A 24,006-nucleotide genomic window follows, 5' to 3' on the forward strand; every position below is an offset into this window, starting at 1 on the left:
TTATGAAAACATTGTGGGAGTGCAAATATTTCGAACCTATTTCTTATGGAGAACTTTCACATATACGACTGACTTATATAAAACAGAACCTTGCACCATTTAAAGATTTGACATATGCCCAAAGTATTGTGTACAACTGAAGAAGAAAGCCGAGTCAAAAGAAGTAAATAAAAATAAGTGTAAGTTCATTCCTGAGCATGTTTTCTTTGCTGACTTTGAGTGTAGCACAGACGGCTTTCATAAAGCTTTTAACATCTGTTACGACAGTGAAGATGGTTCAGTGAGTGAAAGCATTTGGGGTCAGAACTGTGCAACAGAATTTTTGGAACGACTTCCTGACAAGAGTTTAATATATTTCCATAACCTCAGCTATGATATAAACTTCATCTTAAGACACATGACAGAAGTGAAAGGAACTCCCATCATTAAAGGTTCACGAACAATGCAAATAACTGGCTTATATAAAGGAAGGGCAATTATTATAAAAGACTCTTACAGTGTTATAAATAAGAAGCTTAAACTATTTCCTGCTATGTTTAACTTACAAACAGGACCGAAAGAAGTATTTCCATATAACTACTACAGCAGTACTTTGTTAGCAAATGACAACAGAACTGGTGTCATTTCTGAAGCATGTAAGTTTATCCAGGATGCAGATACATTCATGAAAAACATAGATTCCATCAAAGGTTGCAGAATAGATGAGAACCACTTCGACTTAGAAAAATATAGCACGTTTTACTGCAAACAAGATGTAAGAATTTTAAGAGAAGGTTTTGTTAAGTTCCGCAATGACTTAATGAAAGAGTTTGATTTAAACGTTTATGACTACGTTAGTATTTGTTCTATTGCTAACAAATTGTTTGAGAACAGAGTATACTTCCCGAATGGAAATCTTTATGACCTCTCAAATAAACCAAGAGAATTTATTTCGAGATGCATTCAAGGTGGAAGATGTATGTTGTCAGATAACATGAAACAAAAGAGCGAAAAGAAACTCATTGCTGACTTCGACGCTGTTTCATTATATCCATCCGCTATAGCAAGATTGTATACTTTAGAAGGAATTCCAAAAGTATTGAAGGATGAGATGCTAAGCACAGAGTATCTCATGAGACATTTATTCGATGACGACCAAAGGAACCCATTGGTGAAAAGTTTATGTCTGGCTTCTTTGTTCTCATTAAGATAACAGAGATTGGAATACATAGACACTTTCCTTTAATAGTTTGTGACCCTGAACTAAATCCAGAACTTAACGTTCCCAGAAGTTCAAACACTTGCTGTTTAATGTATGTTGACCATATAACATTACAAGACCTCATAAAATATCAAGGTGTCAAATGTGAAGTGTTGCAAGGATACTATTACGATGGAAACAGAGATATTAGAATAAGAGATGAAGTAAAGAAGTTGTTTGAGTTAAGGTTAAAGTATAAGAAAGAAGGAAATCCTTTGCAAGAAATATAAAGCTCATTCTGAACAGTATTTATGGCAAAACTATTCTATCTCCTATTGAGTCAAAAATAACCATAGTAAATGACAAAGATGCTATAAGATATGCCATCAGAAACTACAACCATATAGTGAAGTTCGAAGGTTTGGATGGTTCAGATAAAACTATTTTCAAGCTAACGAAAAGCATTTGCAGACACTTTAACTTCTGTCCACTTGGTGTTAATATTCTATCTATGTCGAAGAGAATAATGTGTGAAGTATTCTGTACTGCTGAAGATATGGGACTTCAAATATTTTACCAGGACTGTGATAGCATGCATATTTTCAATGAAGACATACCAAAGCTTGCAGCAGAGTTTAAGAAGAGATACGGTAGAGAACTTATTGGTAAAACATTAGGTCAGTTCCATTCTGACTTTGCAGAAATAACACCTGGAAAACAAAGTTTAGCATACAAGTCAATATTTTGTGGAAAGAAGACCTACATAGACTTACTCACGAATGATTTAAATGAAGTTGCATTCCATGCACGTTGCAAAGGTGTCAAACAAGACGTCCTTGCTTTAACAGCTAATGAAATGTTTCCTGAAGCTATACAATGCTATTACAATGAAGATAAGAACATTCACATACCTGTTGGAACATATGACAAAGACTCTGAGTTCAGTTTAATGAAACTTTACAAAGCACTTCATGATGGTCAAGAGATTGGATTTGACTTATGTAAGTCTTCTAGTCCTTGCTTTGCTGAAAAGTTTAACTTCTCAATAACGACTAAAACAAGCTTTATTCGTAAGTTGAAGTTCTGAGGTCATTTATTTTTGTCAGCAATGAGGTCATGAATGAGGTCATTCGTGATAAAAATAATGAGGTCATATATTTTTGTCAGCAATGAGGTCATTCGTGATAAAAATAAAACTAGCGGCAAGGGCGAAGCCCATGTGGTCATTTACAATACTGCGATGGTAGAGTTTAAGAGTTGTGCTTCAATATAGAGACAGTCCTTATGGTCTGGAGGTAAGAACACTGGGCAGTTATGGTCATGAGTGGAGAACATGTCTATCCAAAACTCACGATTGAAGCCAGTTAATTTATAGTATTTAGGGTTAGGAAGTGGTGAAGTTCTTGTATGACCAATGAACTCATTTTCAACTCCCTTACTTAAGTTTGAATATAATATAGCTTGCTTTCTATCCCAAATGCCAGGTGTTACAATCTTTGAAAATTCATTTTTCCTCGGAAGCATTGCATCATAATTGAAAACATTCTTGAAATCATCACTTGGTTCAGAGATTTGAAATCTTATACGTAATGGATTTTCTTTCTCTTTAGTTACTTCATTGAATGGTGAGAATACAAAAACTGACAGTCATGTGTTCCATCTTCATTTTCATTAAATTCATAATGAAAGTCTATAAGTTGTGGCTGACTACCTTCTTCTTTCAGTTGTGCAAGAAACTCACGTAAAGGCTGTAAAGTTTGTACTTCAATGTTGAACTTTTTCTCGAACATCTCATTAAATGAAATCATACATTGCAACAATGTTGTATCGTCTTTAAAGTATTTGTATATGTGAATGTTTTGGGCGCTTAAAGACTGTTCGTCATTTTCTATCTCGACTTGAAGTATAAAGTCAACCTTTCTGAAAGCACGTGTTATATACATAGATGTTATGCCAATGTACTTCTCTTCATTTATGTTCACAATCCAGTCTGTTGGAAACTTAAACGTTACTCTGTTCCCCTTTATTTTGACGTCAGGGTTTTCACTACTGAACGCAACAGTTAAAGGTATTTGTCTATACATTTAATTCGGATAAAAATAAACCATTTACTCTTTCTTTGCTTCAGCTTCTTTAGCTTTTTGTTCTTCCTTTGCTTTTGCTTCTTCTCTAGCTTTCTTCGCCAGCAAACGTGGGTTCTTCTGTCTTCCAGCAGCTAATGCAGCTAGTTGTTTTTCACTAAGTTTTCTCTTTGGTCTCTCTGGCTTTTGTTCTTGTTTTTGTTCCTTCAGTTCGGATAAAATTTGCTCACGAATTTCTTTCTTCAATGCTTCAACATCTATGACCCCTTGGGTCTTGTCCGTAGAGCTTGTCTGAGTCATTTGACTGCAGATAAAAAACAAAATTAAAACTTTAACCGATGTAAAATGAGCTTGTCAAAATCAGAGCGAGAGTCTATTATATTAAATGACGCAAGAGGAATACAACATCCTTTCTATTACGTAAGTCAGAGTAAAGATGGTAAAATATACGTAAGAAAAAGAAAGGTTCCATTAGCGAATGCAGAAAGCGACAACATTAAGGTGTATGGTAAGGGTGAAGTCCACGAAGCCCATGTTAAGCCTTCTATTCAAACTGAAAAGTCAATAGAACCAGAAGAAAAGAAGCCAGATGTTCTTTCAATAACGAACCAAGAGCTTATTGCAAAGTTCGTGAATTTCATTGAAAAACAAACCGAGTCAAAGAACCCTGACCCACCAGTGAAAGAAGTTGAGACAAAAGAGAATGTACAGTTCATTGAAAATGTCAAGAAACAACTTCCACCACGAATGCCAAGAAGAAGAGTGAGAATAATGAAGTAAATAGATATTTTTATCCGAAGTAAATACATGCAGAACGAACAGTTAAACGAATTTACTCCAGCAGAGCATATTCATCAGATTCGCTCATATTTCGATATCATAGACAATGCAGTTCAAATTGGTGACACTAATAGAAATATTTGACGCAAAGATTCCATCACAACCTGGAACTGCTAAAGATAACACATGGGTAACATTCAATCTCTCACCTCCTGGTGAAAATATGTTGGACCTTTACAATACATTCATTACGTATAAAATGGAAGGTCAATTTATTGCAGATAAAGAAATTGGTTCAGGTTCCAATAAAACAAACCCACCAGGATTTTGGATTGGTTTCGATGACGCTTTCTATGCAGTTGCTGGATATCAAATCCTTGCAAATGGTCGTATCGTATATTCTCAAGACAACGCAAGAGAAGAAGCATATATAACTTCAAACTCACAAACTACCGAACAAATAAAGAAAGTAGATGTTTTCTCAAAGACTCGACATGAAGATGTATGGAGTCATTCGGGAACATGCAGAACAGGACAAATTGTTAGTGGTCCAATTACAGCAGGAAAATCATTTGATTTTAAGCTTCGTTTAAGAATTCCTGTTAGAAGATTCCTTCCATTAGAAGCTATTCGATTTATTCCAGCTTTTGCAGGAAACATTCAGCTTAAAAAAGTTCAGTAGCGACGCCTTACAATGCACATCTATATCTGTAAATGATATCATTGCTTTCAATCCAACTCTTAAAGTTGTATTTGCTTCAGATTCAAATCCACCGACAAATAAATTTGTTCCATGGAATGAACCATTCACTATGATAACGAAGGCAGTAGAAGCTAGTGGAACAGTTACTATTACAACTGTAAACCAGCAACTATTTCGAACAAAGATGGATTTTAATGAATGTTTTCATTCATCCAAAGTCATTCTCTTTAGACCCTAACATTTATACAGAACTTGTAGAACATTATACAAACGAGGCTTTATGTTTTCCTGTTAAAGTTATGGATTGGATTCCTATGGACGGTTCATTCTCAAAGAATACAGATAGTTCAAGTGCAACATTTACAGCAGCTTATACGCCTATTAATGTTAAAAGTATTTGGGCACTATTTAGAAAGAAAGACAACTATTATGTTAATTTTGAGAACCCTAAGTTTAAATATCTTCAGCTTTCCATGGGAGCTTATGGAAATATGCCTGCAGAACCTGAAAAATCATATGGACCTGTATTTTATGAAATGGTTGCGAACGCTTGCAATACAAACAATGATATGATTGGATTTAATGAAGATGTTATGAGGTCATTGGTGGATGATGGTAGTGTGGAACATAAATGGGATAGCTATGACAACACACATTTCTTATGTGGTTTTCCAACAGAAGTGGACTTTTGCTTCCAGCAAGGTCAAACATCTACTGCTCCAATAACATACAAATTGTCTGTTAAAGGACCTATTGAACTAGCAACTGAAAATGTACCAAAGCCACTTATTGGATTTATGAGGGATTGTTGCTTTGCCATTCAGGTAAGACAGTCAGGCATCCCCATAATAAGATTAGATGACTATAACTTAGCTACGGACGACAGTGAGGAATAATGGATGAACGTTTATTTTTAAAGCTTATAAATGAGTTCTTCATCAAGCTCTCGCGAACCTTCACCATCTATGAAACAAACTTTACCAAACGATTATGGAGCACCTATTGAATATTTCTTACGAGCTGCACAATGGCAAAGAGCAGTCTCACCAAGGTTAGGTGTTCCACCAGCTCCTGTCAAAAATAGCATTTGGTCAAGTCCTTATATAAAATATGGTCTCCCACTAGGTTTGCTAGCTACAGCAGGAGCAGTTATGATGTTGAAAAGAAATAAAGCAAATGTTGTAAATAATACTGAAGTAGCTGAAGTTAAACAAACTCCAACGCCTTCACAAGCAAAACCTTCAATGACTCCTGAACCTATGGAAGTACAAACTCCTGTTCAAAAGTCAACTCCTAAACCGACTCCAACATTTAAACCAGAACCTACTCCTCAAATAAATCGTAAAACTCCTGCGTTTCCTTACTGAAAAAATAAAGTTATTTTTATTTAATATTAAAATTTTTATTTGATTGAAATGACAAATAAAGTCACTGAAGCAATGAAACAAAAGTTTTTGGTAGAATACATTAAATCAGGAACTATTCCAGAAGGTTTTTACATTCATACTATGAAGGATGGTAGAGTTCAGTTTAGAAAGATAAAGCAACCATTAGATAGAGAAGGTATATTAAGGAAGATTAAACTTCATGAGGACAACATTGCTGAACTTAGGAAGAAGTTAGAAGAGTTGGAGAAAGGAAGAGAGTTATAAAGCAATGAATTCAACAAGGTTAGAAATGAGGGTAGAAATGAGGTTAGATCTACCCTTCTACCCTAAATTTATTTTTGCGCTATGTTTTCATACGTGTGAGGGTGGTGATATCATTAATTTTTAAGTTTATTTTTTATAAATGACAGAACAAAAATAAAGCATATCTACTCAACAGGAATGAGACCCTTACTGACTATGTATTCGTTTAATGCTTGATGAAAACAATGGTACATATTATCGTATGGGTATACACAACGTCTGTTTCCATCGTCGTCGTATATGTAGAGCTCAAATCCAGTCCAACCTTCTTTTGTACAATATGTAGCTTTATTTAAAATTATGTAGATAAGGCAATTTTCTTCATCGCTCCAGAAATAATTTTTGTTCTTTGTTGAAATAGTTTTCGTTCCTCTGCGACCATAAGGAATGTATGCAATAAATTTAGCATCATAAGGGATTGTAATATATTCAGGGTTTCTTTCATCGTCAATGGGTCTGTCTTTGTTAAAATGCATGTTTCTCAGTTTTACTTGAGTTTTGAATAGTTCACGGAAACGTTCTGGGAAAGAGTCATAGTAAATGTAGTCAGACATGTCTTTGTAATGAAATAAAAAATTTAAAAAAATAAAAATAAGGTTATTTTTTATTTAGTGAGGACGGTAGTGAAGTCATTAGTGAAGTCGTTAGTGAAGTCGTTAGTGAAGTTGTTTATGTGTCAGATGGTTTTGTAAATATTTAAGGTTAAGTTGTGTTATGGTTGTGTTGTAAAATATACGTTACCGGTTTCGTAAAGTGTCAAAACCGCTAATTTGCGTACGGAGGCGCGCAGTGCCACAGTACACCACTTAGGGATACTAGTGGTGAAGCATACGGCAGACAATTGTGCAGCTTTCGCAATGCAAATTAATTATTGCAAAGCGATAAGCAAGGAGTTATCGAAGCCGGACACGAGAAGGGCATTGAATATGAGGGTTATTCATGTTCCGGATCATCGCTGGGTGTTTTTCTGGGATCTTCTGAAGTGGATAAAAGAAAAACACCCTAAAATTTATGAATTGTTCAATATGGATGATCCACCGGAATCTGTTCAGATCTTAAGGGATATGGGAATTGATTTCAAGGATGGACTTCCACAATGGTTGTTAAATTTCGAAGAGATTCTTTTACCAATCAAGAAACTCTTGAATTATGCAGAGAGTGACGTTGGCTGCTTCTGCTACATCTATCCAATGTTTCAATCGACGATTGAGCAGTTGACCGGAATTGCAAATCGTCCTGAATTATCAAGTTCGTCAAAGCGCATTGCAGATGCATTAATCGCCAACATGAATGAAGTTTTTGACAAACAGGGCAACTACGCTTTGATGAAATTTGCCTTTGGTCTAACTCCATGGGGCCGGTCAGTCATCCGCGCAGAATTGAACATGCATACTGAGTACAAGCCAGACGTTTCACTCTTCTTCCAAGAACCAATACCTATCAATGCTGAACTTGAAATCCCTCCAAGGAGCTACACCCCTGATCATTTGGATGAAGTGTCAGAGGATCAATTGGACAGAAATCTAGATATAGAAGAGCCCGAGATTGAGAACGAAGCAATTGAAGGTGATGGCCAAGTAGATGCAGAAGACATTGCTCAGGATGAAGAAGTTGAAGAGAATGAACCAAGGAGGAGACTAGGCAGGAACCTTGGTGAATGGGCGTCTCTGTCAATGCAAGAAGTGGAAGAGTACAGCTTCAACGATTTTATGATCGAGATGCTTTCGAGACGTGCAGAAGCAGAAGCGAGGTTCTACAAGGGAAGTTCGGCCAAGAGCATAGCTAATGAGTACAAGAAAGCTCTTTCCAACTTTATACATATGAATGAGAGTGAAATCAGGAACAACACCGACCTCACCTGCTTGGATCAAAGGTTTTGGGTAGCATGTGATGCAAATTTCAAGGCATTGAAAGAGATTGCCTTAAAATTCATGTCTATTGCTGCAACCTAAGCTGATGTGGAAAGAATGATTTCAATTGTGCGGAACCTGCGTAATAGGTTTAATCAAAACGCACGTGAAGATCTAATAAAGTGTAGAATCCTGTTGAAGCTTTTCATGACAAATGAAATCCTGAAAAAGATATTTCCAGATCTGACTGATCTTTAACTTGCCGTAGCCTCTTGCTGCCGTAGCTCCTTGATGCTGTAGCTCCATGCTGCAGCTTGACCTACTCTAGCCCCTTGATGCTGCTTGATTGTAGATGTTGGCTTTGAATGATGCCGCTTGACCTGCCGTAGTTCCTTGCTGCAGCTTGATTGTAGATGTTGGCCTTGAATGATGCCGCTTGACCTGCCGTAGCCCCTTGCTGCCGTAGTTCGTTGCTGCCGTAGCTCCTTGCTGCTGCTTGATCGTAGATGTTGCCCTTGAATGCTGCCGCTTGACCGTAGATGTTGGCTGTGAATGTTATCGCTTCAACCGCTAGCTCCTAACTGCCTCCAAACAGCCGTTTTGCTATGACCTCAATCACTTTTATTTATTATTTTAAATATTATTTAATTTTATTATTTGAATAGGCCAACTTATATTTGAGAAGCTCAATTTGAGACCACTTAAAACATTGAAATATCATAAATATTGAAATATTAAAAAGTGTATTTCAAAATATTGAAATTATAAAAATTTATAATACTGAAATTGAGACAAATTAATAAATTCAATGTGTTTTTTTTTGAAATAACTCTCAAATATTATTTTTTTGTTTATTTAATGATGAATAAATATGATTGCTTTAGTCAATCATAAAAACTAATTTAAGTTTAAAATAATGAAAGGATAATTTGATTGTTTTTTAAAATACAATTATTTTTGATGATTTGCAAGAATCTTTGAAAAGAATATAATATAGGTTCTATTTTTGTAAAATTTATCCAAATCATGTATTACATAAATTAAGTAGTATATGTTGAAGGGTTTAGTGACTTTTTTTGTTTCATCTATATATAGACGATGCATTAAAATATATTTATTTATAAAAGATAAAAAATTAACATTAATTTTAAAATAATTTATTTTTTTATCTTTTATAAAAGAAGCTATATATAGATGATGTCAGATATTCCGCGATTAATTAAACATTGTTTAAATCCTGAATGGGTTAAACTTCAATTTAAAAAGGAAGACTGTGAATTATTAAATGAATATGAAAGCCAAAATAAGCTAATGAGGTATAAATATAATGATAAAGAATATTTAATTTCATGGAATCAATGGAGTCATAATCAAAGACCTCATAAACGAGAAGAAGAAATTGAAAATAATGAAATGGAAATCATTGATGACATTAAAGAGGATGGAATTCCTAAATTTTGTAGAAAAACCTTTAGAACTAAGTTAGGAGCATATAAACGTAGAGTATTAAATCCTGAATATCTTAAACATTTATTTAAAAAGGAAGACTGTGAATTATTAAACGTTAATGAATATGAAAATGCTAAATCAAAACTGAGATATAAATATATTGGAAGTGATGAAAGGTGTAAAGATAAAGATAAAGTTTATTCAGTTTCATATAATAACTGGCACACGTTGGGGATAAGAAAACATTTAGGAGATTATGGTAAAAGTTCCGAATTCTTCAAATCTAGTATGTATGAGAGAGTAAAAGAAATCAGATATAATTATCATTCATGAATGAAAAATAAACTTTAAAAATTCATGTCTTACATTTTTGAATAATTTATTTTTTTAATTCGTATGAAAATGAGTGTCAAGACTAACGACGTTAAAAAATTGGGATTCACAAACGAGGAAATAAAGGATATATTAGAGGAGGCGAGTTATGAAGTTAATAAATATTATTTAAGAAATTGTAAAAAATTCGCGGAGTTTTTAAATGATTTAGATTATGATGGAAAAATGAATAAAGATGATGTTATAAATTTCTTATATCCCACATCTGAAGAAGAAAAACCTAAAGAACCTGATGTTTTCCCTGAATATTATGAAGAACGGATTAAAGATGATGAATATGATGAAATTGAAAGACTGGAAAAAATAAGAGATGAAATAGATGAAAAAATTAAGGAATTAAGAGAAGTTGAAAAATATAATGAGAATGAAGTAGAGGGTTTAATGAATATCCCAGCTTCAGAATCAGAAGTACAGAAATCTCATGAAGAAAGATATAAAAATTACTTTTTGGAATCTACTAAAAATTTATTAGATGGTGATATTGACGAAACACTTTCAGAAGAAGGTACAAAATTTATTCATAAACATAAGTTACAATTTATTGATAATGAAGAATACCCCTGTATCCTACTTTCACCTCCTCTCGATTCTGAAAAATTCAAAAAAGCATTGAAAAATGTAACATATGCAACAAATACGATTAAGAAAGAAGATCATGATATTTACACAAATTATTATTTAAATAAATGCACGGGTGTTGATAAAGTTTTTGATTTATTAGATAAAATATCAAAAGAAACCATTGGAACCTATAAAATTTTATGTGATTGTGGTTTCATTATTGAAGATACTAATAATGTTTCATATGAAAGAACAGCACCGAAGGAAGACGAAGTGGAAAGGTCTATACCATTCGTTATTAAGAACATAAAAGATATGAAAACTTATAAACATTATATTTATTCATTTATTTCAGAAAAAATGGAAGCAACCCATAAAACATCTTCTCATCATTTTATAGCTATTCATACATTCCTTTTCAAAGTTGTGAAATTAAATAAGACAGGAATTAGATTTAATGTATCAGGGTACACATTCTTGAGTAAATTAAAATGTATTCGTCACGTCGCAGATGATAAAAATTTATGTGTTCTTAATTCATTTTATGGACTTTAGCCCTGGACTCTCTGAGTCTCGGACTTTAAAAAATAAACTTTATTTTTATTTATTTTTTTAATTTTTATTCTTACATAAATGAACAAAAACGGAACAGCTAAAATGAATGATAATCAAATTAGAGCAGAAGGTAGAAGGTTATTTAAACGCTTCTATAACATTCCTGATGGTGTTAATCCTAAAACTCGTAGAAGTTATTTAAACGAAGCAATAGATGCATATGAAGGTTTGCATTTCATCAGAAAGTGAGAGGTTAGCAAGAATGTTAAACGTTAATATTGATTTTTATTATTGTGATCCTCAACCAGAAGACGTAGACATTAACAAGGTAGACTTTTCATTAGTGGATTCAATAATGATAGATCCAGAATTTGAAACAGTAAATATTTTATTAACACAGAGTCCATGTGGAAAACTTCACGCTGACAGAATAACAGACGTTGAAGCACTCACAGGATATAAAGTTTGCCCCTTTTGCAAAGAAGAAGTTTATTCTATCCGTGATGATCCAGAAAGGAAAAACCAAAGAAGATTTTTAAAACATTGTGAGAAATGTAAAGAAAATAATGGAAGATTAATTCAAGACGTTCAATTGCAAAACACACAACAACCATATGCACCACATATCACGAAACAGAAGATATATCAATGGCTATTAGCTCACAATTTGCAGGAATATTATAAACCAACAAGATATTATATTACTTTTGACTTTGAAACATTAGAGACTAAAGAAGAACTTCAACTTTCTGAATGTGCAACTTTGAACGCTTACTTAAAACCATTCATGGTATCATCAACGGTTAAATTAAAGCCGCAAACGGACTCTTTGAGTCCTGAAGGTCTTTCAGACCGAAGCGGTGAGGTCGTAGACCGTGATAAAACATTTACGAGGAATTTTTGCTTAACTTCAAGTGATTCTTTTATTTCTGATTGGATTGAATTTTTATTTTCAACCTGTTCATTAGTTGCTAAATCAAATATTGAACAATATGAAGAATTAATGAAGTTGCAAACATTAAATGAGAAACAAAAGGAAGCATTTAAAGAACTTCTAGATGAGGAATTCAATAAAGTGAATATCATAGGTTTTAATTCGGGAAAGTTTGATTTAAATTTAATTCTTCGTGATTTAAACACTGCAAAATGGAAAATAAAATCAATGCTGGGTTCTCTTCTCAATTTAAGCAATCATTGTAAAGAAAACAAACGTTCCATATGAATTGAGATTTATTGACATCAGAAATTATATAGCGGGTGGGACATTAGACCAATTCACTCAAGATTTCGGAAACAATAAATCACGTGTTAAATCCTTTTTCCCTTATCAATTCATCACATGGGAAAAGAAAATTACGAAGAATTATATAAAGAGGAACCATTCACGAAAGATTCATTTTATTCAGCATTAACTCAAGAAACTATATCAGATAGTGATTATCAAATATATCTCAATGATGCTAAAATTTTAAGAATAGATTAGAATATTTTATTCATTATTGCAATAAAGATGTTGAAATTATGATTGACCCAATTGATAAAATTATTGAAGAAACATTTGTTATAAATTGACATGCTTCATAATCTTTCTTTATCATCGAATGCATCAATGATTCGTTACGCTTTAGCATATAAAGACTTTAATCCTAACGAAAAATATCCAGAAGAAGAAAATGTGGAATCAAGTTTGAATTAACGAAAAGTATTGGAAATATAAAATTGAATCATATAAGAAACAAGATGAAAAAGCAGAAAGAGATACTAAAAATAATGTTTCAATGGATGATTTTCAATACTATCACGATTTAATCCTTTCATCTAAATCAAAATGTGTGGTAAAGCGTTTACATATGCAAATAAACCAACATTAGATAGAATCGATAATGAAAAACACATACCAAAGAAAATTGTCAGTTAATGTGTTGTTATTGTAATGTCGTAAAATCAAATAAAGATGAAGATGTTCAACGTTTAAGAATCAATTTAAGAAATTATGCATTAAAAAATAATTTACCAATGACTTTAGATTCAGTTGAAGCTTATCACATTCTCCGTAATGGAATTACTGGTGGTCTATCAAATGTTCAACATAGAGTAAATCTTAAAGGAATCACGCACATTAATAAACTTTCATATAGTCCAGAAACTAAAACTGTATCAAATGAGGACACCACCAACATTATGACTCATTTCGTTGGTGTTGATTTTAATTCATTATATCCTTCATCATTTTCATCTAATCCTCATGATTTCATTCAATATACTGACCATAAAATGTATATGCCGGGAAGATTGAATGGTGTTATCATTTGTGATACAGCAACAAAGAAAGCAAAAGCACTGGGAATTATTAGAAAGAAAAATACTTTATTCGTGGCTGAAGTAAAGGGTCACATTGATGAAAAATACATTAATGATTACATAAACTTTTTACGATAATAAGAAACTTAGATATTATCACAGATGAAAAAAACAATTGGCGGTTTTATGTATAATTACATGAAATCAAACAATCTACCAGTTGACCAGAAACAGAGGAAATTAACTCAGTTAGCATCAAACACAACCAATATCAACCATTTTCTTCTTATTATCTTTGGTATCTAATCGACAGATTTCATTTTATCATCGATGATATTCAATCAATTTTAACATTTACGAAAAACACTTGTTTTAATGAATTTGCGAACGAATTTATGAACGAAAGACAAAAGGCTGAATTAGAAGGAAATAAAGGAAAAAGTTTATTTTGCAAGATTTCACTTAATGGATCATATGGTTACGATGCAATGAATACACAAAATTACACAAAGACTAAAATAATGAATGCACAGAAGGCACGCGTTGCATGTATGTCAAATAAGTTTAAAAACATAAGAGAAATAGGAGAGGATACGTATCAAGTGATGCTCAAAGATAGATTTTATAGATGTGATACATGTTTACAAGAGGCATTCTTCACTTTAGATAACGCAAAATACTGGTATTTAGTTTTCATTTATGATTTTATGTATAAATGCATGGATTAATCGTTTTCATTTCATTGAAGGTGATACTGATTCATCTTATTGGGCTATTGCTGGCGATCCAAATCTTCCTAACACTCAAGCATTTCAGGCGATTGTAACCGATAAAAAATTTTATGATAAAAACATTTTCAAATTCGCACCATTTGATTTTCTTCTGTTTTGATGAGAAATTTAAACCTAAATTAAAGAATAAAGCTGAAGAAAAAGCACATGAGAAGAAGTTATTGGGTTTAGCAATTGAGAAACAAGGTGATAACTTGGCGTTATGCCCTAAGTGTTATACATCATTTAATGGGATGATAGGTGAAGACTCCTTCAAAAAGATTGCACAAAAAATGAAAGGTGTTAGTTTACGACAAAATAAGCAATTAACACCTAAAAATTATTTGGATATAATAAATGATAAAGTTATTTTCGATGGTCAGAATATTAATTTACAACTTAAAAACGGGTCAATGACTCGCTTAACAATCGATAAGACTGCATTAACAGGAGCACACACTAAGGCTGTATGTTGTGAAAATGGATGTTGTATGCCATTTATTTAATATAATTTAAAAACGTAGGGGTTGAGTCATGAATTTAAAATTTTTTTTAATAAAAATGCTACAGAAGAGACAAAAGGAACCGTTAATAATGTGATTCAATATGTAAATAATGGTTTTGATACTATGATTCAAAGAGGTGGGCACCCTTAAAACATTTATTTTATTTTTATATAAATGGATAATGCAGATTTAGAAAATTTAATTGATGATTTAGTACTTAATCAATATTTTCCTAATTATTATGAATTAAAATCATATCTCCAAAAACATAATAAAAATATAACGGGTGATGATATGGATTATTATTATCCGTATTATAAAAATGAAATTTTGAAATATCATGATAAAATAATTTCTAAAATTAAAGACAAAATTAAAAATAATGAATATACAAAGGGAAAAACTAAATCACAACTTAAACAATTGAAAGATTTCAAAAATAAAGTATTAACAGAAGAAGATATTGATGAATTATATAAATTATATAATCCTGAGCCGCAAAAGCCAAAGGAACAAAAACAAAAGAAGAAAAAGCCGAAAACAACACCAAAAGAGAAAGTAGCAAATGTTCAACAGCTAAAGGTGCAAAACGCCCAGGTCCTTCAGACCATAAATGAAGCACAAGCTTTAATTTATGATTCATTAGTTAAACCATATTCAGCCCGACTTTTAAATGAAGATCAACTTTTGGAATTCATCCTTCAACATAAACTCGAAGCGGGAAAGTATATCAAACCTTTATATACAGCATATTTAAAACAAATGAATAGAATACATCCAGAATTAATGAAGGGGGGAATGAAATCCAAAACTTCATCATCCAAAATCAAAGCAGATAAAATTAAACCACTTGCAATACCAAAACCTCCAACGGTAGTACCTCCTCCTTCAGTTAATCCTTCATCATTCACTTTATTATATCCATTTCAAACATTAAAGAAGCAAAAAGATTTTAAAAAGGATTTCAAGATATTAAATAAACCAACCGACCCAAAAATTCAACCGTTAAAGGAAAAATTTAGTCGCCCTTCATTTGCACTATATCCATATTCATACGAAATCGATCATCTGGAATATTCAAAAGGAAACGTTACTTATTTATTCGCCATTAACATTAACACTAGATATTTATATTGCATTCCGGTGAAAGGGAAAACAGAACAGGAAACAAGAAGAGCTATACAATACTTACTAGATCATGAAAGAGTAGATAATATAAGGGGTGATGGTGATAAAGGATTTCAGGCAGCTATGACTCATTATTTCCCACAAATTAATTTTTACTTTTCATCCTCTCCATATACGTTTCATAATAAAATAGTTGATGCGGTAATGAGAACTCTTAGAGATGCGTTAGGGGTTAACGGTCAGATATACTGGGATGGAAATCATGACTCCATCATACAGCAGTTAGTATATTATTACAATAATACATGGCATAGAACAATAAACATGAAACCAGTGAAATGAAAAATGATATTTCAAAAGAATGGGAATATATTAGAAAGCAAATGAAAGGTTGAATGATGTTAAACGTGAACAAATTAATTCGGGGCTCATGAATTTTAAACAAGGGGATAAAGTTTTGATTCATCTCGATTATGGAAAAACTGATAAATCAATGACAAAAAGAAGACGAAGATTTGACACAATGGCTGAATTTGTTAGATATATTAACGGTAATGCATTAGTTGAAGTTGACAATAAATTAATAGAAATTCCAATTTATTTTATTACTCCATTATATTTAAATAATATTTAATTTTTTTTATTTCGTAAGAAATGAGTGACAACGAAGCAGTCAAGAGTCCAGACGATGAATATAAAAAGAAACTAAACAGAATTAAATCAAAAATATGTTATTACAAAAAGAAGCCACAATGTGGTGGGGTTGAAAACGATAAAGAGAGGAAAGAAATAATCGAAAAATTAGAAACTTATCGTTCAATCCTTAAACTGAGTGAAGCAAAAATAAAAGAATTTAATAGAATAAATAAATTGATTGGAAGAGATGAATTTAATAAAGATGAATTTTTAAACTCTATCCAAATTTAATTTTTATTCCTCTTCGACAACATCTCTCTTTCCATCATTACTGCATAACCACATTTTCTCAATTTTAGTGGTTTGTTATTTTTAACATGTTCTTGCATCATTTTTATCATTTCCTCCCTTGTTATGATTCGTGGTAAATTTTGAGCTTGTGGGGTATTCATTTATGATAAAAATAAAAATTTGTTATCACTTATTTTATCGTTAAGTGACTCAAAGAGTCCGGAGACAAAGTCTCATGGTTTTTAGGTTATTCAATAATTAATTATTTTTGAAGAACTAAAGGTGCTACCATGTTACCATGTGCTACCAGGTCATTTAACTTCTCTGAAAAAGTGTGACAACATGACATTTTGACAACAACACAGGAGGAAGGTAGTTATGAATTATTTTTGAAGAACTAAAGGTGCTACCATGTTACCATGTGCTACCAGGTCATTTAACTTCTCTGAAAAAGTGTGACAACATGACATTTTGACAACAGTTCAGGAGGAAGGTAGTTATGAATTATTTTTAAAGAACTAAAGGTGCTACCATGTTACCATGTGCTACCAGGTCATTTAACTTCTCTGAAAAAGTGTGACAACATGACATTTTGACAACAGTTCAGGAGGAAGGTAGTTATGAATTATTTTTAAAGAACTAAAGGTGCTACCATGTTACCATGTGCTACAGGTCATTTAACTTCTCTGAAAAAGTGTGACAACATGACATTTTGACAACAGTTCAGGAGGAAGGTAGTTATGAATTATTTTTAAAGAACTGAAGGTGCTACCATGTTACCATGTTGACAACATGACATTTTGACAACAACACAGGAGGAAGGTAGTTATGAATTATTTTTGAAGAACTAAAGGTGCTACCATGTTACCATGTGCTACCAGGTCATTTAACTTCTCTGAAAAAGTGTGACAACATGACATTTTGACAACACAGCAGGATTAATGCAAAAATAAATTCCAATCATACTTTATAAAGCTAGACCTTCAGGTCTCGCCGCTTAGCGGCTCATTTACAGGTATTTCATCATCAGTAAATGATTCCTCATTATCGTTTGGTTCAACCTGTTTTATAATCCTTTCATTTCTTCTTTCAAAACATAATACCATGTTTGTTTACCGTCTATTCTTCTATGTTTCCTATCACATTTATCCTTAATACTCATTTGAAAGTTTTTGTCTTTCATGTCTGATGGTTTGCAGAATAGAGCATTTTCACACGTCATACCTGCACACAATTCATCATAATGTGTATTTATCCATACATCTAAAGGATTTGATGATAATTCTATTAAATCTTGTTTGGCTTCAGTCATCGGTATGATTCGTACATTAAATGATGAAAGGTCGTAATTGATAAAATACGTCAGTAAATTATCATAAAATTCCTTTGTGCATGAATCCATTAAATTCTTGAAGTAATCAAATTGACCCTTGAATTTATCATTAACTCTTAAAACTACGTATCTTCTGTCTCCAACTTCAATTTTGACAGGGTAGACGTTGTTAGTTACGAAAATGAAGTTTGCAACGTTCTGTGCTGTTCTTCTGGGTTGATTCTTTTCATTAATTCTTATCTCATTATCCGTAATAATTGATTTCAAAGCGTTGAAGTTTGCGAGTCCATCTTCACCAACATTCTTGAGTTCATTAAGTACAAGAAACATTTTATTTTCAACAACCGAATTGAAATTACCCGTTAGCTCACTTATTTCGGTAATGTTTTTACATGAATAACCAGCGAGAAGTTCAGAAATAATGTCTGTAAATCTGTTTTTACCTGTTCCCTGAAGTCCTTTCAAAATAATTGCTGTTTCATTCTTGATTCCGGGATGTTGAATCATTGATGCAATCCAGCCGAGAGGTATTTATACACTTCATCGTTATTATCACAAATGGCTTCTTTAATGAAATTCATAAACATCTCAATTTTTGAGTAATCAGGCTTTTCAAGAATGTTGTATTTATAACCCTGAAACGTTGAGAAAACATCTGTGGAATCAGATTTAAAGCAAACACCCTTAACGGTTAATGAGGATAATTGATTTAATAGTACGTCCCATGCTGTTATGGTTTTACCTTCTTCTTTAAATAATTTAATCATTTTGAGTGACTCTTTCATGTTTGATTGAAGAACGAATGATATTTGATTCATTTTGCCGTGGATATTATAGTCCTTTTGAATGAAGTATTTGTTTCCACAATCTACAAAACGGATTACACGTGATAAATCCTCAATTACTTCAGAACTGTTTTTATACTGATGATTTTCAGCCTTGCGTCTAATATCTGTTATCAAAAACGAGTCATCAAGTTTATATCAAATGTTATTTTTGGCTTACGTAATAAAGGTAAAACATATTCATCATAATATTCCTTTTGATATAGTTTTAGAATCTTCACTAAAACAAATGGAGAAGTCATTAAATGTGCATATCTATCACGTGCTTTTTCAAAATTACTTTTTGCATTTTCTGTTAAACTGCAGAAGTTATAAACGTTATCGTATGCTTCATTAATTAAATGATTAGGTAACGAATTAATTGCTTGAAACAGTGTGAATAATGTAACTTCTTTTTCTAAATTCATGTTTCCACCGTCATTATGTACTTCAAAATCACAGATGCCATCAACTATGCTCTGGGCAAGTTTATCGTCAATGTTTACATCTTTGTTTTCATTTTATACTCTTTATTTCTTCATTCTTCTGTTCAACTCTTACCTTAATATTCAAATCATTTAATATATCGTTTACTGTTCTAGTTAATGTTGAATCATAACTTCCACGAATGAATGAGTATGTTTTGATTGGTTCTGTTGCATTCTTGCGAACTCTTGAATCAGCCATAACCACTAATGAACGCTTTGAATCATCCATAGAAGTCATTATGTCAATATCATAATCATTGCAGGAATAACATTTAATCATTCTGTTCGAGGTTGAATAGAAGAAATTAGTGTTGCAATAAATGTGAAGACCTCCTGATGCGGTTTTAACGATAACATCTTTATCCGAAAGTTTTGATAAAATGTCTTTTCTAACTGTTTCTTTAAGTTCATCATTGTACGATTTATTGATATCAACATCTATAATCGTTAAATTTGAAATTTTATTTACTAATAAAGCCATACCAGTTTTCCTTCCTCTTCCTCCATCATGTTTGAGGTAGTTATGTAAATCAATCCTGTTTTCACCAATTCTTTCGTTGAGGGTTTTAGTTTCTGCCACAACTAATTCCTCAGCTAATGAATCAATAACTTTTTCATCAGAAACGATATAGTTGCTGTTGTTGTTTGTTGCTGTCATTTATATAGGAATAAAAAATAAAAACAATTTTAAAACTAACTTTATTTTTGGACTGCATCATATTTTCCTGTGTTGTTGTCAAAATGTCATGTTGTCACACTTTTTCAGAGAAGTTAAATGACCTGGTAGCACATGGTAACATGGTAGCACCTTTAGTTCTTTAAAAATAATTCATAACTACCTTCCTCCTGTGTTGTTGTCAAAATGTCATGTTGTCACACTTTTTCAGAGAAGTTAAATGACCTGGTAGCACATGGTAACATGGTAGCACCTTTAGTTCTTCAAAAATAATTATTTTTTGAATAACTGGGAAATAAATTTACGTCAAATATGCAATTTATAAAATCTTATGTCGACAGGCTACGTAGCACAGTGGTCTAAGGTGGTGTTATGGAGGGGTCAAGGTCTGTGGTTCGAACCGCGACAGCGCCGTATTTTCTTATTTTCTTTATTTGTCTTGTTTGTCGTGAATAAAAAGTATCATAAAAGTGCTCTATCTTCCACGGGAATAAATAAAAAATTTACTTTATTTCTTCTTTATTTCTTCTTTATTTCTTCTTTATTTCTTCTTTATTTCTTCTTTATTTCTTTGTTCCCGTGGAAGAAGGGTTTTGCTATTTTTTCTCAGCCGAAATCAATGATTTTTTCATTTTTGGAATCCTTAGCGAATGAGGAATCTTTTCTCTCGTGGAAGCTTTGACCAAAAATAAATGGTTCATTTACTCACAATATTTTTGTACAAAACAACCCCAAACTTTTAACTTCTTTTCTGCAGCTTCAAATGCTATCTTAGCGAGTTCATATTCTCTAAATTCTCTCTTTAAATCTTCTTGTTTCCCATTGGTCTAGTTCGTATGGAGAATCTCTATAACCATAACATATCTCACGTTCATGTTCTAATTGTTTTTCGCACATTTTTCCAACTTCTTCTTCAAACAAAGGTTTAGCATTTTCTACTGTATCTTCGAGTTCTTCTTCATCTAACTTCTCATGAACTTTCTTGTCTATGGAGTCCATAATATCTTTGACATAAAATGCATACTTTACAGAGCACCATTCAGCAACAAAATGAACGAGGTCAGCATGTATGTAAATACCTTTGAATTCATTCATAACGCCCTTAGTAAGCTCATAAAATGCTTGTTTTGAGGTTGAGCCACTTTTGGCTCGACCGTATTCTTTCAACCAAAACTCAAGAATTTCCTGCATTTTAGCACTATTGAGAAATCTGTTTAAATGGTTTAACTTTCCTGCTTCTCTTGCCATCTTTGTTGCATTAATGTAACCATCCTTGTCTCTACGTAAGACTTCAATACCATTATAAGTGCCTTTTGTGAATGTTTCGCCATTAGATTTGTTCGTGAACGTCTGTGCTTCGACCGACATTACTGTTCTTACATACAAAATAAAAAAATAAATAAAAATAATTTTAAAACTAATGAAATTAATTATTTTTGGACTGAATTCATTGAACTCTATACCATGCGAATACAGTCATAAATGGTGGCATGTAATCTTTACTCTGTCCCGTCGTTTGTGTATATCCTGAAACGAAATGTGTATGGTTTCCTTCTCCCTGAGTGTCACTCCAGTAACAATTTATAGCAAACTTAACGTCGTCTTTAACATCATATCCTTTACCTTTTGTCATTCCTGACCAATCCCAATATCTATGCTTATGCCAACCTGCTTGAGATGTGCTTAAATCTATGTAGTGACTATGTGCAGGTAAATTTTCACCTGAAATCGTTTTACTTCCCCCTGTTTCCTTTGAAGAGTTTGCACAATACAAAAACCTGTCAACTATTTGTTCCCATGCACCAACACCAAACATTACTTGAGGACCTCTTGCATCCATAGATGTATAAATAGAACCTACTGGGTTCATTAAATCAAACATATGAGATAATATAGGATTGTCTCTTTTGAACTTAAAATATAGTGTAACTATTTCGGGTTTCTTCTGGTTTGTGTCAGAATATTTTTTATAATATAATCTTATGTTTTCAGGGTATGTAAAATCTTGACTATAATATTTATTTCTGTCATCTGTATAATAATATACTATTCTCGTTTTTTCTATTGCATTATATCTTTTATATCTATAATAATCTAAATATAATGTTTGCTTTTTTGGGTCTACATGTGCGTCAACACCATAGTCATAATAATACGGTGCTGGAGCTACGTTAGACAATGTCATATCTGTCATATCTGTCATTTCATAAACTCTTAAATATTTCTTTTGTTCGTCTCCATATAAGTTTAAGTAGCAGTTGTTGTCTAATGGAACTTTAACTTGTGTACCATCATTCTTTATATAGCCTACATACATTTCATTGTTATTTTTCGGAATGAGTTTATACCGTATACCATTTTTTAAGGAGTGTACAAACTCCCATCTAAAATATTTATTTTCTTCATTGACAGAAAAGTCGCCAACAATAGTTTCAATATTTTTTGTTGTTCCTATCAAACTTTGGTATATTTCGTTAACATATTCCTTATCCGCTTTCTTCTCTAACTTAGTCTTTAATTCAGCGTTAACATATGTTTTATCCGCTTTAAGGTCTAAACATCCTGAAACCCATCCTGTATCAGCTTTAGTTTTTAAAATCTTTGATGTCCATTCATGATACCATTCAACACTTTCTTTAATTTCATTATCTTTTTCGTTAACATATTCCTTATCTGCTTTCTTCATTAACTCACTATCCACATATTCCTTATCTGCTTTCTCCATTATGTCATTTAGGAAACCTTCTATGAATTCCTCATTTAAATTAAATCTTCCAATCTTCAAAACTTTAGGAAATGCATTTAATGCGTAATATCTTTGTTCTTCTGGTGGAATTGATGTTATATCATCCGTTATTCCTTTAATTTTTGAATTCATAAATAAAATTTCTTTTATATTTGATATCACTGCACCACCCTTGCAAACGAATTCGAAATGGTCATTTTTCAATACTATCTCCAAATCTCCATATTTCAACCTTTGCGTTTGTTCTGCCGTCTTTGAATTATATGCATATATGGCGTATGTAATGGTCTGTGCCTTAAGTTGTTGTGGTTGCTGTTGTTTAATCATTTATTATGATTTAAAAATAAATATTTAATCTGTTATCTCATCACCTATTTTTTCTATTTGAAATTGCCATAATATTTCATTCATAATTCTAAATCACAATCAAATAGGTCGTTATTCTAAATTTAATATTTGATAAATCTTTTGAATGAAGAATAAATGAATTCCCGGATAATTGAAACGGATATGATAAAGAAAATATGTTTAAGTTGATGGATAAAATGTTTTGTATTGATGGGTAAGAGTTAGGGTCTAATGTTTGATGTGAAAATCTCATTGGGGTATTAACTTTATCACATTTGATTAAAATGAAATTGGAACCAGTGTCAGAATACAAAACATCCCCAACATCTTTTTCAAAATTTAATATCCCCAACAATGAACGAAGATGAGGAGTACAAAATTTAATTTTCAGCGGAAATTTAATAAGGTTATTTATTTCATCAAGTTCAAAAAGTTTATCAGGTTTTGATTTAAAATTTTCTTCATACCATACGATAAATGATTCATTTAAATAACTTAAAATCATGTTAATATCCCATTTCGTTATCACATTATTTATATACATATCATACGTTTTTAGGTCTACGACCCCGCCGCTATGCGGCTCATGGTCATCTTTAATAAATGATATATAATCTGAAGGGTCTAAAAGAATGGGATTAAATTTACCACTCACAGAAACGAGAGTAACATTATAAATTCCACTAACTGTTAAATTTAATTCACAGTTATTATTC

The 24,006-nt window shown here is 32.2% G+C and overlaps 12 protein-coding genes and 4 pseudogenes across 16 annotated transcripts, besides 3 other annotated features; 10 read left to right on the top strand and 6 right to left on the bottom strand.

Moving 5' to 3' along the window:
- Nucleotides 1-7,236: part of a mobile genetic element that runs on past the window's edge.
- TVAGG3_0100630 lies at nucleotides 21-1,681 on the top strand (annotated as a pseudogene). The gene has a single exon. A coding segment is annotated over exon 1 (1,661 nt).
- On the top strand, nucleotides 1,773-2,267 carry TVAGG3_0100640 (organellar and viral DNA polymerase type B; the record flags this gene model as incomplete). The annotated part of the gene is made up of 1 exon (XM_051222781.1): nucleotides 1,773-2,267. One exon carries the CDS (start codon nucleotides 1,773-1,775, stop codon nucleotides 2,265-2,267), a length of 495 nt encoding a protein of 164 aa, XP_051107767.1.
- TVAGG3_0100650 lies at nucleotides 2,408-2,970 on the bottom strand (annotated as a pseudogene). The gene has a single exon. A coding segment is annotated over exon 1 (563 nt).
- TVAGG3_0100660 (uncharacterized protein) lies at nucleotides 3,289-3,561 on the bottom strand (the record flags this gene model as incomplete). Its single annotated transcript, XM_051222782.1, has 1 exon — nucleotides 3,289-3,561. One exon carries the CDS (start codon nucleotides 3,559-3,561, stop codon nucleotides 3,289-3,291), a length of 273 nt encoding a protein of 90 aa, XP_051107768.1.
- TVAGG3_0100670 (uncharacterized protein) lies at nucleotides 3,607-4,041 on the top strand (the record flags this gene model as incomplete). The annotated part of the gene is made up of 1 exon (XM_051222783.1): nucleotides 3,607-4,041. One exon carries the CDS (start codon nucleotides 3,607-3,609, stop codon nucleotides 4,039-4,041), a length of 435 nt encoding a protein of 144 aa, XP_051107769.1.
- On the top strand, nucleotides 5,044-5,640 carry TVAGG3_0100680 (uncharacterized protein; the record flags this gene model as incomplete). The annotated part of the gene is made up of 1 exon (XM_051222784.1): nucleotides 5,044-5,640. One exon carries the CDS (start codon nucleotides 5,044-5,046, stop codon nucleotides 5,638-5,640), a length of 597 nt encoding a protein of 198 aa, XP_051107770.1.
- Nucleotides 5,671-6,111, top strand: TVAGG3_0100690 (repellent protein 1 family; the record flags this gene model as incomplete). Its single annotated transcript, XM_051222785.1, has 1 exon — nucleotides 5,671-6,111. One exon carries the CDS (start codon nucleotides 5,671-5,673, stop codon nucleotides 6,109-6,111), a length of 441 nt encoding a protein of 146 aa, XP_051107771.1.
- TVAGG3_0100700 (uncharacterized protein) lies at nucleotides 6,160-6,396 on the top strand (the record flags this gene model as incomplete). The annotated part of the gene is made up of 1 exon (XM_051222786.1): nucleotides 6,160-6,396. The coding sequence occupies one exon, from the start codon at nucleotides 6,160-6,162 to the stop codon at nucleotides 6,394-6,396; it is 237 nt and encodes a 78-aa protein (XP_051107772.1).
- Nucleotides 6,397-6,560: a terminal%2Cinverted (terminal inverted repeat of Maverick-2 transposon ID:TVAGG3_0100500).
- On the bottom strand, nucleotides 6,561-6,989 carry TVAGG3_0100710 (uncharacterized protein; the record flags this gene model as incomplete). Its single annotated transcript, XM_051222787.1, has 1 exon — nucleotides 6,561-6,989. One exon carries the CDS (start codon nucleotides 6,987-6,989, stop codon nucleotides 6,561-6,563), a length of 429 nt encoding a protein of 142 aa, XP_051107773.1.
- A 584-nt stretch (nucleotides 7,237-7,820) lies between the features above and the next one.
- TVAGG3_0100720 (ribonuclease H-like family) lies at nucleotides 7,821-8,880 on the top strand (the record flags this gene model as incomplete). Its single annotated transcript, XM_001294437.2, has 1 exon — nucleotides 7,821-8,387. The coding sequence occupies one exon, from the start codon at nucleotides 7,821-7,823 to the stop codon at nucleotides 8,385-8,387; it is 567 nt and encodes a 188-aa protein (XP_001294438.2).
- Nucleotides 8,881-10,168: 1,288 nt separating this feature from the next.
- Nucleotides 10,169-24,006: part of a mobile genetic element that runs on past the window's edge.
- TVAGG3_0100740 lies at nucleotides 12,817-13,629 on the top strand (annotated as a pseudogene). Its single transcript has one exon. A coding segment is annotated over exon 1 (813 nt).
- TVAGG3_0100750 (uncharacterized protein) lies at nucleotides 15,115-16,080 on the top strand (the record flags this gene model as incomplete). The annotated part of the gene is made up of 1 exon (XM_051222788.1): nucleotides 15,115-16,080. A coding segment is annotated over one exon (966 nt), but the record flags the coding sequence as incomplete, so codon positions are not given.
- Nucleotides 16,603-16,875, top strand: TVAGG3_0100760 (uncharacterized protein; the record flags this gene model as incomplete). Its single annotated transcript, XM_051222789.1, has 1 exon — nucleotides 16,603-16,875. One exon carries the CDS (start codon nucleotides 16,603-16,605, stop codon nucleotides 16,873-16,875), a length of 273 nt encoding a protein of 90 aa, XP_051107775.1.
- On the bottom strand, nucleotides 19,653-20,178 carry TVAGG3_0100770 (Prim-pol domain family; the record flags this gene model as incomplete). The annotated part of the gene is made up of 1 exon (XM_051222790.1): nucleotides 19,653-20,178. A coding segment is annotated over one exon (526 nt), but the record flags the coding sequence as incomplete, so codon positions are not given.
- On the bottom strand, nucleotides 20,902-21,564 carry TVAGG3_0100780 (annotated as a pseudogene). Its single transcript has one exon. A coding segment is annotated over exon 1 (663 nt).
- Nucleotides 21,789-23,269, bottom strand: TVAGG3_0100790 (phage tail repeat-like family; the record flags this gene model as incomplete). Its single annotated transcript, XM_051222791.1, has 1 exon — nucleotides 21,789-23,269. A coding segment is annotated over one exon (1,481 nt), but the record flags the coding sequence as incomplete, so codon positions are not given.

The sequence above is a fragment of the Trichomonas vaginalis genome, chromosome IV (assembly GCF_026262505.1).
Source record: "Trichomonas vaginalis G3 chromosome IV, whole genome shotgun sequence".
Classification (NCBI taxonomy): Eukaryota; Parabasalia; order Trichomonadida; family Trichomonadidae; genus Trichomonas; species Trichomonas vaginalis.